General features: G+C 45.4%; 1 protein-coding gene across 7 annotated transcripts in view; it reads right to left on the minus strand.

Moving 5' to 3' along the window:
• Positions 1 to 18,547, minus strand: part of DNAH1 (dynein axonemal heavy chain 1) — a 160,018-nt gene that overhangs the window by 104,861 nt on the left and 36,610 nt on the right. For all 7 annotated transcript variants that reach the window (XM_065551361.1, XM_065551362.1, XM_065551365.1 and 4 more), the window contains 12 exons: positions 17,992 to 18,149; positions 16,955 to 17,166; positions 13,746 to 14,044; positions 13,088 to 13,238; positions 12,419 to 12,612; positions 7,860 to 8,085; positions 6,981 to 7,100; positions 5,711 to 5,793; positions 4,827 to 4,968; positions 3,516 to 3,671; positions 1,860 to 2,058; positions 278 to 531 (listed from right to left, as the gene is read on the minus strand). In XM_065551361.1, coding sequence (XP_065407433.1) covers positions 278 to 531; positions 1,860 to 2,058; positions 3,516 to 3,671; positions 4,827 to 4,968; positions 5,711 to 5,793; positions 6,981 to 7,100; positions 7,860 to 8,085; positions 12,419 to 12,612; positions 13,088 to 13,238; positions 13,746 to 14,044; positions 16,955 to 17,166; positions 17,992 to 18,149 — 2,194 coding nt within the window. The remainder of the gene's footprint in view (positions 1 to 277; positions 532 to 1,859; positions 2,059 to 3,515; positions 3,672 to 4,826; positions 4,969 to 5,710; positions 5,794 to 6,980; positions 7,101 to 7,859; positions 8,086 to 12,418; positions 12,613 to 13,087; positions 13,239 to 13,745; positions 14,045 to 16,954; positions 17,167 to 17,991; positions 18,150 to 18,547) is intronic.

Genomic DNA, 18,547 nt, shown 5'->3' on the forward strand with positions numbered 1-18,547 from the left:
CCTCTCCCCTGTTTCCAAACACACACTGTATGATGGCTGATTCACCATACCAATGTCTAATCTCCCTGACACAGATACAGAGGATTTGTCCAGTCATGCGAGGACACCAACATTCTAAACTGCATTCTGCTTTTCTCTGGGATTTCTGTAACACTCAGAGTGAATTTTAATGCTCATGAAAGCATGGAGTTGTCATAAGGAAAGCTTCCATCTAGAGACAACTTTGGGGCATGAACTATGACACTGAAAGGAAACCCTCATTAGATGCTCTCCTCACATTCTCAATGGAGAACTCCTTGCCCGCTATCTCAGCTATTTTGGCAATGCTGTCAATGTGGTCCAGCAGCTTCATCTCCAGACAGCGAGAAAATGTCAGATTGGCCTTGGGCTTAACATTGATGTTGATCTCCTTGGAAAGCATCTCCCAGTGCCGGTTCCGCATGCCAGGATTGCGCAGGCCCTGAATCAGGGGGATATATGGTCTGAATTCTTCAATCCTGCCCCGGATTTCCACAGCTACATCCTGGCATGCTTAAAGGAGCAGGAAAAAAACAAACCAAAAAAGATAACATCAGCAACAATGAGATGATGGGTGGAGGATGCTGCTTCATATAGAGCTGGATTCTGGACAGTGCAGGTGAGCGGTGCTATGCTTTCCAACACAATGCAAAAAGCGAACGGCAGGACAGGGAGCATTGGGGAACCCAAGCTTGCATTAATGAGGATGCTGCCTCATAGCAGGAATAAGGCCCAAAAGGGAGGAGCATAGTCAAATGCCATATTTGCATATTGGAAACAACACGTAAGCCCACATCTCCTCAGACACACCTATTCACTGCTCACAGCCTGCACTTTTCTAGCACCTTTAGAGTAAGGCAGTGAGCATGCCAGGGCCATGAAATTTAGTAGTACTTCCACCTAGTATGTCAATTACATCTAGGAATTAACTTTAATTGCAGCCAAGTGTGGTCTCTGGTTGCACTTGCACTGGAAGTGCAACAACCTTGCACTCCCTGCTATGTGTCACACAAGGACTGGCAGACTCATGCAGCGGCGGCTCTATGTTTTTTGCTGCCCCAAGCACGGCAGTCAGGCAGCCTTCGGTGGCACACCTGTGAGCGGTCCGCGGTCAAAGGGTTTGGCGGCATTTCTGCAGGTGATCTGCCGGTCCTGCGGCTTCAGCGTACCCGCCGCTGAATTGCCGCCGAAACCGCGGGACCGGCAGACCTCCCGTAGGCACGCCGCCTAAGGCCGCCTTACTGACGCCCTTACGGCGACTGGCAGGCCGCCCCCCGTGGCTTGCCGCCCCAGGCACGCACTTGCTGCGCTGGTGCCTGGAGCCACCCCTGGACTCAGGGCCTTTGTGGATATTGAACTACATCCTGGAGGAGCAGTGGAATGAAAAGATCAAAAGCAGGTATTCTTATTGCTTCTACTTATCATGAATCACATCCACTCACAACCTCCTCCACTGGGGATGATTCACTGCATTGTTCAGGAGAGAGCTCAAGTTAAAAAGGATAAATTAAAATCTCCCACTGCAGAATATATTTCACTCTAACCCAACTGGAAGATGGTTTTAGAACTACTTCAGAAGACTGGTGGATGCATCTTTGGGAATCCTGGATTGGGACATGGGGAAGTTTACCTACAAATTTAAATCTCTTTTCATATTTTGGGGGGTGGGGGCATTTACTTGAAATATTTTTAGGCAAATCTGCAAAGCTGCATGTGACCACCCAAGCTCACTTCACACAGACCACATATGGGATAACCTGCTGAATCACAGGAGTGAGGTCTTCATGACAATCCTCATAGCTTTGTGTGCTGGGGTGCACAAACCAACCTCTCCCAGTTACCTGGTACATCCTTGAACTGCTTCACACACTTGTGCATGGTCTTAAAGGATTCATTGACATTCTTCTCTAGCTGTTCAGCATCAATTGCAGAGAGGGGGTCATTCATCCAGCTCTCAGACCAGCGTATCCAGTCTGATGCTGTGGTCCAGAGATCCCAGTATGGCTGGAATTCCTTAACCATCCTGGACAGCTTATCATACTTTGTGAAGAAAAAAAAGTATTAATGAACAATGGGCATATTTTCCTCTAACAGTGACTTATATTTTACAGAACCATGTGACCCTGGCAAAAAGGCACAATCCCACCTGGAACTCCTGAGTAAGCAAGGAGAATGCACATGGTCCAATATCCTTTAAGATGATTTATTAGGCTCCCCTCTGCACTGCTAGCCAGAGCATTCAGGCAGGCACAGGGTCATAGCGTCACTTCCAGCTTGCTCCCTCTCAGGGGACTTGCAACCCTGGGGATGCTTGGAGGGGGAAGACCCTGTGCTCTCCCAAGGCACAACCTAGCCCTTACTAATCAGTCATGAAACAATACAAAATTGTGGATAGAAACAGGACATACACAGAAAAACAAAGGCCAAACTCAACCTTACATTCATAGGCACAGTTCCATTTAACTCTAATCCAAGTTAAAACCATGACTTAATTTATTCCTATGACATTTAGTGCCAACTTCTCAAAGGAGGGTGCATCAAGCATGCTGGCCAAAATGCATACATTCGAGTTGCACCTGCAGAAGCCCATATCCGTGCATGCAAACACTTAATCTGATGTGCAGTTAGCTGATTTTCATTTGCAAATGCTCTATCACATCAGTAATATGAGATTTTTTGTGGATGCAATGACCCATACACATTTTGAGGACGTACCTGTTAAGGACCCTAGTTGTAACTGTGGATGTAACCGTAAAGAAAAAAAATCACACTAAGCTATTGAAAGTTAAGATACAGAAAATTATTAGAGAAAATAATTCTACTCAATAGCCGTAAAGGAAAGAGACAGAAAATGTGCATGGGCATTTATGAGTAGCTAGAGCCACTAATGTTTGTGCCTAAAGTTATTTCCTTAAGACAACACTCTGCCTTCCAAATTCACAAAACACTTTCCTGTATGTGACTATAAAACACTAGTGACATAAGTAATTACAGCCACTCATGCCCATATTCTGTGCAGTAACTCTCCAACAGTAATGAATGTAACTAATTGCTATTTCATGAGCTTTCCCATCTTTATGATCCAGGAGCCAAGCCTCCCATACACCTGGCTACCACTACCCCATGAACTCTTGATCTAGGAGCATGGATAGGTTGAGCTCTGCCACAGAAGTGGCAATTAAATATCCTATGAACTTGCTCACCCTTCCATGTCTTCTTGGACCAGCTCTTCCACAGCATAGAAGAGATGAGCAGAGAGCACTGGAATGGAGTAACCATCAGAATGGATTGCTGGCCCTCTCTAGTTAACATAAGAACTGATGGATAAGCCAAAATGATAGAGAAGGAAAGAAATTATTTAAGCTCACAATTGGGATGTTATTACCTAGGGGATTTATTTTTTTTTGCATTGGAGTAGCACTCAAAGGCCCCAGTCAGGACCAAGGGTCTGTTGTTTGCAGAGGCTAACACAACAGAACCCATGATCTGACACTTACATTAGTAACTGGCAATCCAAATATCCGCTCCCTATTGTTGTAAAGCAGCGCCATCTGCTGAGACTCCTTCAACTGCTTCTTGACCCTTCTCGCTTCATTTGCTATCTCATGTGCTCGTGTAATGTCCATATGGACAGAAAATCCAGCCACGACCAGCTGGAAAAGAAAAGGCAGTATGTGGAACTCAGGCTGAAAACGCTGAATGCTGCTTTCTAGAATCTCAGCTTCACTGCTCACTCTTTGTTGCTCTTCAGCATGCAGAGAATCGGACAGCTCTCACTAAAGCCCTTTTTAAATTTCACATTCTCTCTCCCCTATTCTAATTCCAGCTCTCTTCAGGCCACGGAGAAGGTGGTAAGGAGGCAATGATAAGCCCTGATCAAGATCAGCTGACAGAAAGAACAAATGTGGGTGCTGGCTGCCTCTTCCTCTTGCAATTGATTGCCACCCACTCATCAGTCCATGTTCAAATTTATCTATTCTGAGCTGTACCGCTAGCAACGTGGAACCACAGAAATGAAAATGAAAGATCTACTAGGTCATTTTTTCCACCCCAAAAAATTGTTTCCTATATTATATTCTCCAGGGTCTTGTCCAATCTTTTTTGTTTTTTAATAAACTAAAAAGTGTCAGGGGCTTCTATCACTTCCTTTTGTAGACTATTCCACAGCCAACCAGTCTTCACTTTTAGGAAATTCTTTGCTTAATTTCAACCCAAATCCCCCTAGTGATACCCATTGGAGAGAGTCTTTGAAATCAGTTGGCACATTGATTAGAGCTGGTCCAAAATGGGGAGTTTTTCCTATGGATAATTTCAAGTTTTTGGTGAAAAATCAAATCTGAAATATTTGATTTTGAAACACTGCCACTGCATCTCTTGGGAGTTGCTGTTCAGGTGCCTCAGTCTCATTCTCCTATCTAGTCTGGACATGGAACCCAGCCTACAGCTCCTATGATGCACTATGGTCTTCCCTGTTGGTGAGGAGAGGTGGTGCATCCTGGGAGATGAAGTCTAGCTGGGGAGCTCAGCCCATAGCAGCTCCTCGAGGCACCGGGGCAGCATTTCAGAACAAAAATATTTCTGTTTTCGAGCATTCAGTTTCTCCAAGAAAAATAAAAGTTTTCCATGGAATTCAAATAATTTCTCATCCAAAAGCAGTTTTTAGAAAAAAAAATTTAACTGGCCCTACCATTGATCTTAGAATTGCAAATGCTCCTGAATATACCCCAGCTAGCCGACAGCAATGATTTCAAGTCTTTGTGATTAGGGCTGGCTTAAGACAGCCTCCCCTAGTGCTAGATTATTAGTACCTGCAGACCATCCAGGCGTTCCAGAAAGTTGTTCTGATCCATGAGCTGAATTTTGCGGAACCTCTCTTCATCTTCTAAGTGCTGCTGCCGAATCATCTCCGTCTGCGTGGCGATTTTCAGAGGCCAGTTGCTCGCAGCCCACCTGAGCTCAGATGGAATGAGAATACAAAAAAGATGAGAAGCAGCAACCTGAGGCCTATTATTGGAATGATGATGAGCGTAACAATTAGATAACCCAATCAAACTGATGAAGGAGGCTGACCAGCAACAGAAACGTGCATGGTTTCAAAGCATATTTTTTGGTACTTTGTTATTTGATATGCAGTGTCTGCATCTAAACTGTTCAGGAACAAAAGGCTCAGGAAAGGGAGAGGAATTTGTAAAAAAAAAAGAGAAATCCGGTGTATTAGTAAAAGATGAGTGGATTACATCTGAAGAAGTGAGGTTTTTACCCACGAAAGCTTATGCCCAAATAAATCTGTTAGTCTTTAAGGTGCCACCAGACTGCTTGTTGTTTTGTCTCTCTTACAATTTTTCTGCACGGTACCTAGCAAGTGGTGGCCCCAATCTTGGTTGAGGCCTCTTGGTGCTACTGCAATAGAAATAATAAAATAAAACAAAAAATAAAAATAAGCTGGCAGATAAGGTCTTTTATTTGTTAAAGAGGTCCATTACTACAAGTTTGCCTCATGTCCAGGCCAGGAGACAGTGTGAACCTGCACACCTCTACAGACTCAATTTCTGAATCAGGTGTTCAATGCACATCTAGCCTGAACTGCCACATAAAAATATCTGAAGCACCTGGTATACAAATCAAACCCTGAAGCATTAAGAATGGTAATAGCTGCAAAATAGGCTGCTTTGACAGTAAGAGAAATGCTCACTTGTCATTGAAATCATCTTGGGTAAGGTTGTAAAGGAATTCCTCCATAACCTCATAATCTTCCATGACCTTAATTATGAGTTCCTACACAGGGAGACAGAGAGAAAAGTAGACATTCTCCAAATTACACGTATTGAACATGTTGCTTATTGGGATTGTCTGGCAGGATACACACTGCATTTGCATGACCCAACCTTACCCCAACACAGAGGACTTCTATACCACAAAAGCAGTGGGTCTGAGTCTCTAAACACTTATGGTGTGAGTGATCCTCAGATTACATATATGAAAGGGAGTGTGACCCAGTGGGTAGGACACTGGATTAGGAATTGGGAAACCCAGCTCTATTCCAGATTTTGCCACTGGCCTCCTGAGTGACCCTGGGCAAGTCACTTTACTGCTCAGTGCCTAGTTTCCCTGTTTATAAAATTGGGATGATACATCCCTCCTTTGTAAAGTGCTTTGAGATCTACAGATGTAAAGCTCTGTCTAATAACTCGGTGGTATTACTGCCAAATTAATTATAATATTAATATACCATACCAGTACAACGTAGGAGTAACTTCACTGAAGTCCCTGGAGCTACACCTGTTTATAACTGGTATGAAAGGAAAATCATGGCAATATTTTTATGGTTTGAAAGTCTGTAATTAATTTTCAGAAGACAGAAAAAGTCAAGATCCAATATCTGTGCAGAAGTATTGAATGGCTAACCAAGAAGTAGAAGGGATATACAGCATACATTAAGGACAACATTTTCAATTGCCTTTGAAAGTTTCCCCTGCATAGACATTTGCGTGCACATAACCTGCTTGAGCACATACCAGTCTGGTAGCTAGGGATCTGACCGCCCAATTTGCATAGACACACTGGTTTTATACACACATGCCCAGTTGCATAAATGACATTGGGGTTAAATTTCATATGTCAGCTGAAAATCTGGATTTAAGGGGTTCAGTAGCTACAAAGCTTGTGAACACCACACAACCTCTCAAAGCTTCATAACAGCCTGGATCAGCGGCAAGGTTTCCCAAGCAACAAAACAGGTAATTGGACTGACTGGCCAGATCTCATTTCTTCAAACATGGATTAATTTAAGGAGCTGAACCAGCTTTCGCAATGACCCTATTGTTCCAGGAAGATTCAGAGCTGGATAATAAAATGTCAAAGCAGTGGGAGATCTACCTCCAAGACTCTATCCACTCTATTCCCAAGTGTTTATCCCCTGGCTCTACTGGGCACCCCCTTTTGATCAGAAAAGCATGCCTTACTTCCTGCGCTTTCAGCTGCTCAGGGACTCCCTTCATCCACTCCCGCAACTCAGCCAGCTCCTCAATGCTGTTTGGTTTCTCATACATTTTCCGGCTGATGGCTTTGAACGCTTCACAGATCTGCAGGAGGACACAGAGAATGTGTAAATGCACACACTGAATAGAGGAGCAGCTGCAGCCTTCTCTAATGGGTTACAGGGTTTCATTCCTATGGGGTCACACTACCTTTAATCAGCGGACTACAACAGAGGCTTAAGACCTGGTTTTCAGAGGAGCACTCACAATTCCCATTAGAGTTAATGGCAATTGTGTGTGTGGAGCACCTCTGAAAATCAGGCCACCAATCTCTCATATGCCAGACTCCAGTATAAGTCAAAAAGCTGGCTGTGATCCACCGTAAGGGTGGTCTAAAGCTACAAATATACAGTACTATTCTAGTTCTTCCTGTTAGTAGCCCTTCATCACCTGCCTCACACATGTAACTGTCTATATATTCTAGTTAACCTCATCAGCTTCCTGCAGGAACTTCCAACTGGCAGTGAGGCAGATAATTTTAAATCCATGAACATAACTATTTAGGAGATGGTAGAGAGCCACTAATATTTCCATGCCAATAGGTGTAGCTTTCTTGCACAGAATTTGTTACGAATGCAGGCACACTTTGATTTAACTGGCTCTTCACATCTCCCTTCTAGCCTTTTTCAATTGGCTTCTGCCACTAGTCCTACCTAACCATTCCAATGCGAGTTGGAAAACTTCCTCATTAGAGTGACCTCAATTGCTATCATTTGGCCACTCTCCAATCCCAAATTCTCTGCAGTGGTGCTTCCTGAAATAGGGGGACAGATGCAAGACAAAACAGAGAAGTGTAAAACTTACATTTTCCACCTGTAGGTGTAGGTTCTTAGCCAGTAGGTCCAACATGGAGGTGGCTAGGGCTTTGCGTTTTTTGGACAGATTTTGCTTGACACCTTCAATGCTGACATAGAAAGGACCGATGATGATGGAGCTTGGCAGAGTGTTGTCCAGCATCTCCTTTTCAGACAAGTGCAGGTTTACTATATTTCTCACATCCTGGGCAGAGGGGCATTGGGCTTGGTACTCTCTACAACCAGAAATATAATCAAAGACAAGCCAACACATATCATACAGCGCATGAGAACACTCATCCCTACATGCCATATATACACATTCACATAGATGTCATTAGACCTTTGTCCAAAAGTTCAGGAGATGAAATGAATGACAGTTGCATTTATTATTAAAAACCCACAGATTTCTCTGAATTTACATATTTTAGAACCATAGAGTGAGATGCATTCCCTGCCTCTGAGAGCTTACAATTTCTAAGATAGAGATGACACCCCACAATAACCCAATTGATAACTGTTCAAGGAAAAGAGAATGGGTTTTAAAGCTCAATTTAAAGACTGGCGAGGACAGGAGGCCTGAAAATAAGAAGGTGAAAGTAAATGAGGCAAAAGGATGACTGAGGTGTGGATGGGGGTTTTAGCAGTGGGAACAGGCAGGTTGAAACAAAGGGAAATGCTACTTCCTACACCATGACATCAGCCTGAAAAGGCAGAGTTGCAGGAGGACAAACAGGCTAACTAGATTGTCAAAAAGGGTGAGTAATTTTCTGACCAATAAGATCAGAAGGGAATTTGACTGTTGTCAGGGGCAGACAGGAATGCCCACTGCTACCAACAATATACAGCATTCCACCAGTAACTATTTTGCCTTCCTCTGAAAGCATCAGTTATTGGCCACTATTGGAGGCTGGATTTGATGCACCAGTGTTCTGATTTGGTATGGCTAATCCCTTAGAATCATAGACTATCAGGTTTGGAAGGGACCTCAGGAAGTCATCTAGTCCAAACACCTGCTCAAAACAGGACCAATCTCCAACTAAATCATCCCAGCCAGGGCTTTGTCAAGCTGACCTTAAAAACCTCTAAGGAAGGAGATTCCACCACCTCCCTAGGTAACCCATTCCAGTGCTTCACCACCCTCCTAGTGAAAAAGTTTTTCCTAATATCCAACCTAAACTTTCCCCACTGCAACTTGAGACCATTGCTCCGTGTTCTGTCATCTGCTAGTGCTACCAATGAGAACAGTCTAGATCCATCCTCTTTGGAACCCGCTTTCAGGTAGTTGAAAGTAGCTATCAAATCCCCACTCATTCTTCTCTTCTGCAGACTAAATAATCCCAGTTCCCTCAGTCTCGCCTCATAAATCGCGTGCTCCAGCCCCCTAATCATTTTTGTTGCCCTTTGGCTGGACTCTTTCCAATTTTTTCACATCCTTCTTGTAGTGTGGGGCCCAAAACTGGACACAGTACTCCAGATGAGGCCTCATCAATGTCGAATAGAGGGGAATGTTCACGTCCCTTGATCTGCTGGCAATGCTCCTATTTATACAGCCCAAAATGCCATTAGTCTTCTTGGCAACAAGGGCACACTATTGGGATTCTTCCATCCTACGTGCAGGACTCGGCACTTGTCCTTGTTGAACCTCATCAGTTTTCTTTTGGCCCAATCCTCTAATTTGTCTAGGTCCCTCTGTATCCTATCCCTACCCTCCAGCGTATCAACCACTCCTCCCAGTTTAGTGTCATCTTCAAACTTGCTGAGGGTGCAACCCACGCCATCCTCCAGATCATTAATGAAGATATTGAACAAAACCAGCCCCAGAACACTCTTGGAGCACTCTGCTTGATACCAGCTGCCAACTAGACATGGAGCCGTTGATCACTACCCGTTGAGCCCGATGATCTAGCCAGCTTTCTATCCACCTTATAGTCCATTCATCCAGCCCATACTTCTTTAACTTGCTGGCAACAATACTGTGGGAGACCATATCAAAAGCTTTTCTAAACTCAAGGAATAACACATCCACTGCTTTCCCCTCATCCACAGTGCCAGTTATCTCATCATAGAAGACAATTAGGTTAGTCAGGCATGACTTGCCCTTGGTGAATCCATGCTGACTATTCCTGATCACCTTTCCTCTCCTCCAAGTGCTTCAGAATTGATTCCTTGAGGATTTGCGCCATGATTTTTTCAGAGACTGAGATGAGGCTGACTGACCTGTAGTTATCTTCCTTCTTCCCTTTTTTAAAGATGGGCACTACATTAGCCTTTTTCCAGTCATCTGGGACTTCCCCCAATCGCCATGAGTTTTCAAAAATAATGGCCAATGGCTCTGCAATCATATTCGCCAACTCCTTTAGCACCCTCAGATGCAGTGCATCTGGCCCCATGGACTTGTGTTCATCCAGCTTTTCTTTCTCCACAGAGGGCTGGTCACCTCCTCCCCATGCTGTGCTGCTCAGTGCAGTAGTCTGGGAGCTGACCTTATTCGTGAAGACAGAGGCAAAAAAAGCATTGAGTACATTAGCTTTTTCCACATCCTCTGTCACTAGGTTGCCTCCCCCATTCAGTAAGGAGCCCACACTTTCCCTGCCCTTCTTCTTGTTGCTAACATACCTGTAGACACCCTTCTTGTTACTCTTAACATCCCTTGCTAGCTGCAACTCCAATTGTGATTTGGCCTTCCTGATTTCACTCCTGCATGCCTGAGCAATACTTTTATACTCCTCCCTGGTCATTTGTCCAAGTTTCCACTTCTTGTAAGCTTCTTTTTTTTGTGTTTAAGATCAGCAAGGATTTCACTGTTAAGCCAAGCTGATTAACCTACCATATTTACTATTCTTTCTACACATCGGGATGGTTTGTTCCTGCAACCTCAATAAGGATTGTTTAAAATACAGCCAGCTCTCCTGGACTCCTTTCCCCTTCATGTTATTCTCCCAGGGGATCCTGCCCATCAGTTCCCTGAGGGAGTCAAAGTCTGCTTTTCTGAAGTCCAGGGTCCATATTCTGCTGCTCTCCTTTCTTCCTTTTGTCAGGATCCTGAGCTCAACCATCTCATGATCACTGCCTCCCAGGTTCCCATCCACTTTTGCTTCCCCTACTAATTCTTTCCTGTTTGTGAGCAGCAGGTCAAGGAAAGCTCTGCCCCTAGTTGGTTCCTCCAGCACTTGCACCAGGAAATTGTCCCCTACATTTTCCAAAAACTTCCTGGATTGTCTGTGCACCGCTGTATTGCTCTCCCAGCAGATATCAGGGTGATTGAAGTCCCTCATGAGAACCAGGGCGTTCGATCTAGTAACTTCTGTTAGTTGCCTGAAGAAAGCCTCGTCCACCTCATCCCCCTGGTCTGGTTGTCTATAGCAAACTCCCACCACAACATCACCCTTGTTGCTCACGCTTCTAAACTTAATCCAGAGACTCTCAGGTTTTTCTGCAGTTTCATATTGGAGCTCTGAGCAGTCATACTGCTCTCTTACATATAATGAAACTCCTCCACCTTTTCTGCCCTGCCTATCCATCCATGATAGTACTCCAGTCATGTGAGTTATCCCAACAAGTCTCTGTTATTCCAATCACATCATAATTCCTTGACTGTGCCAAGACTTCCAGTTCTCCCTGCTTGTTTCCTAGGCTTCTTGCATTTGTGTGTAGGCACTTAAGATAACTTGCTGATTGTCCTGCTTTCTTAGTATGAGGCAGGAGTCTTCCCATCTTGTGCTCTCCTGCTTGTGCTTCCTCCTGGTATCCCAATTCCCCTCTTACCTCAGGGCTTTGGTCTCTTTCCCCCGGTGAACCTAGTTTAAAGCCCTCCTCACTAGGTTAGCCAGCCTGCTTGCGAAGATGCTCTTCCCTCTCTTCATTAGGTGGAGCCCGTCTCTGCTTAGCAATCCTTCTTCTTGGAACACCACCCCATGGTCAAAAAATCCAAAGCCTTCTCTCCGACACCACATGCGTAGCCATTCGTTGATTTCCGTGATTTGATGATCTCTATCTGGGTCTTTTCCTTCCACAGGGAGGATGGACGAGAACACCACTTGCACCTCAAACTCCTTTATCCTTCTTCCCAGAGCCACGTAGTCTGCAGTGATCTGCTCAAGGTCATTCTTGGCAGTCACGTTGGTGCCCACATGAAGAAGCAGGAAGGGGTAGCAATCCGAGGGCTTGATGAGTCTCAGCAGTTTCTCTGTCACGTCGTGAATCCTAGCTCCTTGCAAGCAGCACACTTCTCTGTTTTCCCGGTCGGGAAGGCAGATAGATGACTCAGTCCCTCTTAGGAGGGAGTCCCTGACCACCACCACCTGCCGCCTTCTCTGGGGAGTGGTGGTCGTGGAACCCACATCCCTAGGACAGTGCATCTCATGCCTTCCAATCAGTGAAGTCTCCTTCTGCTCACTCCTTGTACCTGTTCACTGAAGTGCATGCAACACACTTTTGCGAGCACAGAACAGCGAATACATACACACACACTTAAGCAAGGATACATGAGATGGGGATGTACTGTAGTAATAAGTTTCTAAGGACATGTAAGTCAGGTCTGTGGTGTCGCCTCTTGATGTTACTTACTTTAGAAAGGAATTGATGTCATTATTATTCAGCTCTAACTGGTTCTCATACTGCTTGGCGTAGGCTTGGAGGGGGATCACTGCCTTGCAGATGGCAGATCGGATAGTGTTGCGCAGTTCTTCCACAGGGGGCTCGTGCAGGCCGACTGACTCCAGAAGTGGTGTGCCTCTAATAAACATGTTCTCCAGCACATACTGGAAGAGTGCAAAAGGAAAGGTCACTCAAAACAAGCAGGGATCATCCTGCCGCTTCCCGGTCTCCAGCAGGGGAACAGGTTTTACAGCGTGAAGAACTCACATTCTCCACAATGTATTGCTCTGTAAGATGGGTCATACAATCATCATCAGGAGGGAAGGTACCTCTAGAAGGTTATGTAGTCCACCCTTCTCCATTGCATCAGGAATTACTTCATTCATCCAACCCCAGCCCCAATAAAAAGATAAATATAGAGGAAAGATGGGAGGATCTTGGAAGACAAATATCTTTCTCAACAGCGAGATAAGGATATACTCCAAAGGGACTTTCCCTAACAGGTCTGAGGCCACTAGTCTACATGCTATTGCCATTCATGATTCCACCCTCATCAGCTGCCATACATTCTGGGTCTCTAGTCTATGTTATATTGCCACTTAGTCTCTGTCATATTAATATTTCCCCAGAGTAACGCACCGTCTCCAGTTGTGGTATGGTGTGAGTCGCCAGGATTCCCTTGTCGAACAGAGAAATGAGGGAGGTCTCGAAGTTCTCCAGAGGTGTGCTGAAGTGAACCCCACTGTTATCCAGAATCAGATCCACCACGAAGAGAGGATTCTTTCGTGGCCTGCAAAGGGAGGAGATGGGGTGTTACATGGCTGTTTGCAGAAAGAATGGCACCCACAACACTGCTATTGTGCTGTTTGTTTAAATCCCAACAGTGTAATTGACCAGCCATATGGCCTTATTCACTTCCCCAGGCTCTAAAATGGAACTAGTAGTGGTCACCTTCCTCCCTGGGGTGTTGAGAGAATTCATTAGCTAACATTAGTAAAGTGCATTGAAAATACTGAACCAGATCCTGGCCTCCAATAAGGCCTGCACTAACAGGACAGCTGGGGATTCGCCCAGCTCAATGCCTTCCTCCCCTGGCTCCAGGATTTGTGCTGGAGAGATGTCAAGAGAGAGGGATGGAATGAGTTGCTCTTCATCATAAGCATCACCATGAAACCCCAACCCAAATGCAAAGTGTCACTGTAAAAATCTATGGTAATTACAAATACAAAGAGATGGATATTCTTCTCTGCTCCCCTGTTCTCCCCCAAGCCTAATCTCCCATCTCTCCCCTCCTTACTTGTAAGGGCTGTTGATGAGGTCCCCTCCCCATTCCATATCCTCCGAGCAATTCAGGACATTGCCGCAAGCATCCAGCAAAAGCTGAGTGAAGCTGACCAGGGAGTCCTGGACCAGGAAGCGCACAGAGTCTTGCAAGTTGAACTTGATGAGCTCCATCAGCTTATGTAGCTTGGACATCTGGTATACACCCCAGTTGGACTGATACAGATTGTACCACCCTTTACCAATCTCCCTCAGACTGCTCTTTACTGCTATCTTGAGAGTATTGATCCAGGTGTCCTTGAGAAACATCTGAACCTAGAACAAAGAAACATGCAGTGAAGAATTTATCTTCAGAGGACTGATGGGAAAACAATAGGGCGACTATTGACCACTGGCAGGAACCACTAGTGCCCAGTCCAATACCAATCTGCTGTGAAACAAGTCCTGTCATCTCTGATCCATTTTGGTTGACCAATAACCCTCATATTTATGGATACATACCCAACATATTATATATCTAGTTCCTTAACAAAGGGTCATGAAAAGGCCTGCTTTCTGCTGTTGAGAAAACATTAGAGCTGTGCTTCTCCATTTCACCTAAGCTTCTGCTTTTTTATCCCTGTTGTTACAAATTAGACCAGAGTGGACCATTATGATCATCTTTTAGTCTGACATCTTCCATAACACAGGTCACAGAACTTCCCTGAAATACGTCTTCTTTGATCTAGGGTATGTCTTTTAGAGAAACATCCGGAGATGGAGAATCCACTACACCTTACCAAGGACAGAGTCCCTGCAGCTTGTAAGTATGGCTTACATTCTGTTTTCCAATATGTATGACTTTACATTTGGCCATCTTAAAATACATTGTTTGCTTGTGCCCAGTTTACCAAGTAATCCAGATTGCTCTGGATCAGTCCTCTTCATTATTTACCGCTCTCCTAGTCAGGGCCGGCTCCAGGGTTTTTACCACCCCAAGCAGGCCCCCCACAAAAAAGCCATGATCGCGATCTGCGGTGGCAATTCGGCAGGAGGTTCTTCACTCCCGAGCCCGAGTGAGGGACCCTCTGCCGAATTGCCCCCGAATAGCTGGACGTGCCGCCCCCCTCCGGAGTGGCCGCCCCAAGCACCTGCTTGTTAAGCTGGTGCCTGGAGCCGGCCCTGCTCCTAGTTTCCAATTTACTATTCCCCATAGTTTTCTACAGAACAGTATCAGAAACTGTATTTCAGAGGGGTTCCCCATAAAACTCTCTGTAAAATATGACTGAGAAATGAGGGATGCACATTTGTCTTCTTTTGGAACTGAAGAAAGTGATAGGAAGGTGCTAACTGAAGGGCAGCAGACTCCTGCAATGCTTTGATTCATTAAAATGCTACTAAGAGTCAAACTTGTTATATGGACTTCTGCTATTTGTGTGTAGAAATCAAATTTCAATAGTGCAAAGGGAGACAGCATTTTCTCATTGATAGAGTACAGGACTGAGGGTCAGGAGGGTTGGGGTCTTTATACAGTAACCCCTCACTTAACGTTGTAGTTATGTTCCTGAAAAATGCAACTTTAAGTGAAACGATGTTAAACATCCAATTTTCCCATAAGATTTAATGTAAATGCGGGGGGTTAAGTTCCAAGGAAATTTTTGGGGGGCAGACAAAAGGCATTATATACTGTACAGTACTGTACTGTACTATGCTTGGGAAGTGCTCCTGGTTTACCCCACACAGGCACAGCCAGCTGCAGGCAAGGACATTAGGAAGCACCTTCGCAGCAGCAGAGGCAGCTTCCCCAGAGAAGAACAGGTGCCGACTTTGCCAGGAATGCTCCAGGCCCGCCTCTTCCTGTCCCCGCTCCACTCCAGGTCCACCTCTTCCCACCCCCACTCCACCTCCTCTCCGGAGCACGCCGCATCTCCGCTCCTTCCCTCCCGCCCCTGAAAGTCCGAAGTGCCACCAAACAGCTGTTTAGAGGTGCTTAGGACTTTCGGGGGGGGGAGGGAAGGAGCGAAGACGCGGCGCTTCCCCGCTCCTCCCCCTCCTTCCCAGCGCTATGCGCTTAGGACTTTCTGGGAGGGAGGGGGAGGAGTGGAGACACGGCTCTTCCCCGCTCCTCCCCCTTCCTCCCAGCTGTTTGGCGGTGGGGGAAGCGCTGGGAGGGAGGGGGAGGAGATGGAGAAGAGGAACTTGTGCAATGCTCCCTTGTAAAGTTGCTGCTCTTCCACAGAATCTTACAAGCAGTAGACAGAGCAGGCCTCCAAACGACGTTATAAGGGAGCATTGCACAACTTTAAACGAGCATGTTCCCTAATTGAGCAGCAACATAACTTTGAAACAACGTTAAGCAGTAGGACGTTGAGGGTACGTCTACACTTACCTCCGGGTCCGGCGGCAGGCAATCGATGTTCTGGGATCGATTTATCGTGTCTGGTCTAGACGCGATAAATCGATCCCGGAAGTGCTCGCCGTCGACGCCGGTACTCCAGCTTGGCGAGAGGAGTATGCGGCATCGACGGGGGAGCCTCCCTGCCGCGTCTGGACCCGCGGTAAGTTCAGACTAAGGTACTTCGAATTCAGCTACGTTATTAACGTAGCTGAATTTGCGTACCTTAGTCCGAAGTGGGGGGTTAGTGTGGACCAGGCCTAAGTGAGGAGTCACTGTAAACACTCTGCCTATTAAAATGAAACACTCTTTTCCGGGCTGGTTCATATCCCAGATTGGGTGGCCTTGGGCAAGTCTCTCAACTTCTCTCTGCCTCAGTTTCCCATGAGGATAAAGCAGCCTCGTACATTGTATGAAAGTCTTCTGACGAAAGATATGAGAGATTTATAAGGTTTTATTGTTTTACTCTATGGCTGTTAGTAACTAAAGCTTTTTCACTAAATTGTGTGAAAAAAATCTAACAAAACTAATAAGAACTCAGAAAAATTCTGTTTTTTCATTATCCCTGTGGTTAAAGAAGTGAGGGGATCTTAAGAAAAATCAGTATTTTTAGTGGAATCAAAGCTCTGGTTCCTTATAACAATAAGGGGAGAAGGAACAACAATTTGGAAATCTACAATGCAGATTTTGCCCCATGTTTTTTAGAAAAGCTTTGTCCAGTTGCCATAAATCAATTATACAATTGCTAAGATCTGTCTGGTTTGGTCTGGTTGGGATATGCTAAGAGCCCTGTTGATTGTTCTGTATCTCCCCTCCCCTTAAGCGAATGTTCCCTCCCTGCCCTTCCTTACCTGGGTGAAGGTCTGCGTCTGGATCTGTTCAAACTCCTCTAGCCGGCCATACTTAGACAAGGTTGAATGAAACAGAGACATGGCTGCAGCTTTGTTGCACTCATCCCGCACCTGCGATAAGGCAAGGATGACTTCTGGCCTGGTCAGGAGCGAGACAAAAATAAAAGATGCCCGTTGCTCATCAAATGGATAGTCTGGGATCTTGACCAGCCCTGCCAGCAAAAGAGAGTGTGTCATTTTAAGAGGAAGAGCATTTGCAATCCCTTTTTAAGTTGGGACCAACATATAGCTTGATCCCATAACACTTTACTCATGTGAGTAGTCCTTACATACATAAGCAGTCCCAGCAGACACCAAGTGTTCTGCCTATTTGAAGCTGGATGAAAGGGCTGGTGTTGGCACCAAAGGTTCCACTTCCCCACTTTAGGGGACTTCATAACTAAGAAACATCTGCCCTGTCCGTGCACAGAAACGGAGCCCTGACCCCAGGACAGTTCTGATGTTCTGACTCATAGGTCCTCCATCATGAGGTTCTTTTTGTTATGGCAGGAATGGCCCAGGGGTGGGGGCCATGTCCCACAATGGGACTGCACAGAGGCTGCCACAAAGAAAAAATCAAGATTCTGAACATGAATGAAAATGAGAGGCCTCCTTGCTCCCAAACATGGCCTTGAAACCTCCACTGTTTGCCCCCAGCATTCCAGCCACTGTTAATAAAGCTGGACTGTCCATGGAATGCCTCAGCTTGTGCAATCTCACTCAAAGTGCCAAGGACAAATTCTGTTCCCAGATATGCATATACAGTTTCCAAGGATCATTCATAACCTAACCCACTAATGTAAAGCAGTTCTCCATGCATGCATCTAATTTGGCTGTCTGCTGGTCCCCCAGAATAACTGGCAAACATACCACCTTGTACATCCTCTTGCATTATAAACCTGTGTGTCTGAAAGTCTCCCACAATAATGAAGAAATCATTTCACAGAAGGATCCTTGCAACCCAACTGGAGCACAACTTTCTTCACCAGATCCCATACCTCTTTCTGGCACCTTCTCCTCCTCTTTCTCTGGCAGGGTGACATATGAAAACGTCTGGGGCTTGGATGTGATGACTCCATCAAAGATAATCTTGTTCATGGTGCGTTCATAGTCTAGGCTCACCTCCTTTTCCAGGCATTGCAGACAGTTCAACACACTGATGACAATTATAAAATGAATAAACAGTGACCACTCAGATCTGCACCAATCCTCAAAGCCTTATCCCCAATTTATTTCTCCTGGGTTCACTTACACTTAGGGTATGTCTACACTACGGGATTAATCCGAATTTATATAATTCAAATTTGGAAAACAGGTTGTATAAATTCGAATGTATGCAACCACACTAAGCACATTAATTCAGCGGTGTGCGTCCATGTACCGGGGCTAGCGTCGATTTCCGGAGCGTTGCACTGTGGGTAGCTATCCCATAGCTATCCCATAGTTCCCGCAGTCTCCTCCGCCCATTGGAATTCTGGGTTGAGATCGCAATGCCTGATAGGGCTAAAAACATTGTCGCGGGTGGTTCTGGGTATATCCTCCCCCCTCTCCAGG

Source organism: Chrysemys picta, chromosome 7 (assembly GCF_011386835.1).
Source record: "Chrysemys picta bellii isolate R12L10 chromosome 7, ASM1138683v2, whole genome shotgun sequence".
Classification (NCBI taxonomy): Eukaryota; Metazoa; Chordata; order Testudines; family Emydidae; genus Chrysemys; species Chrysemys picta.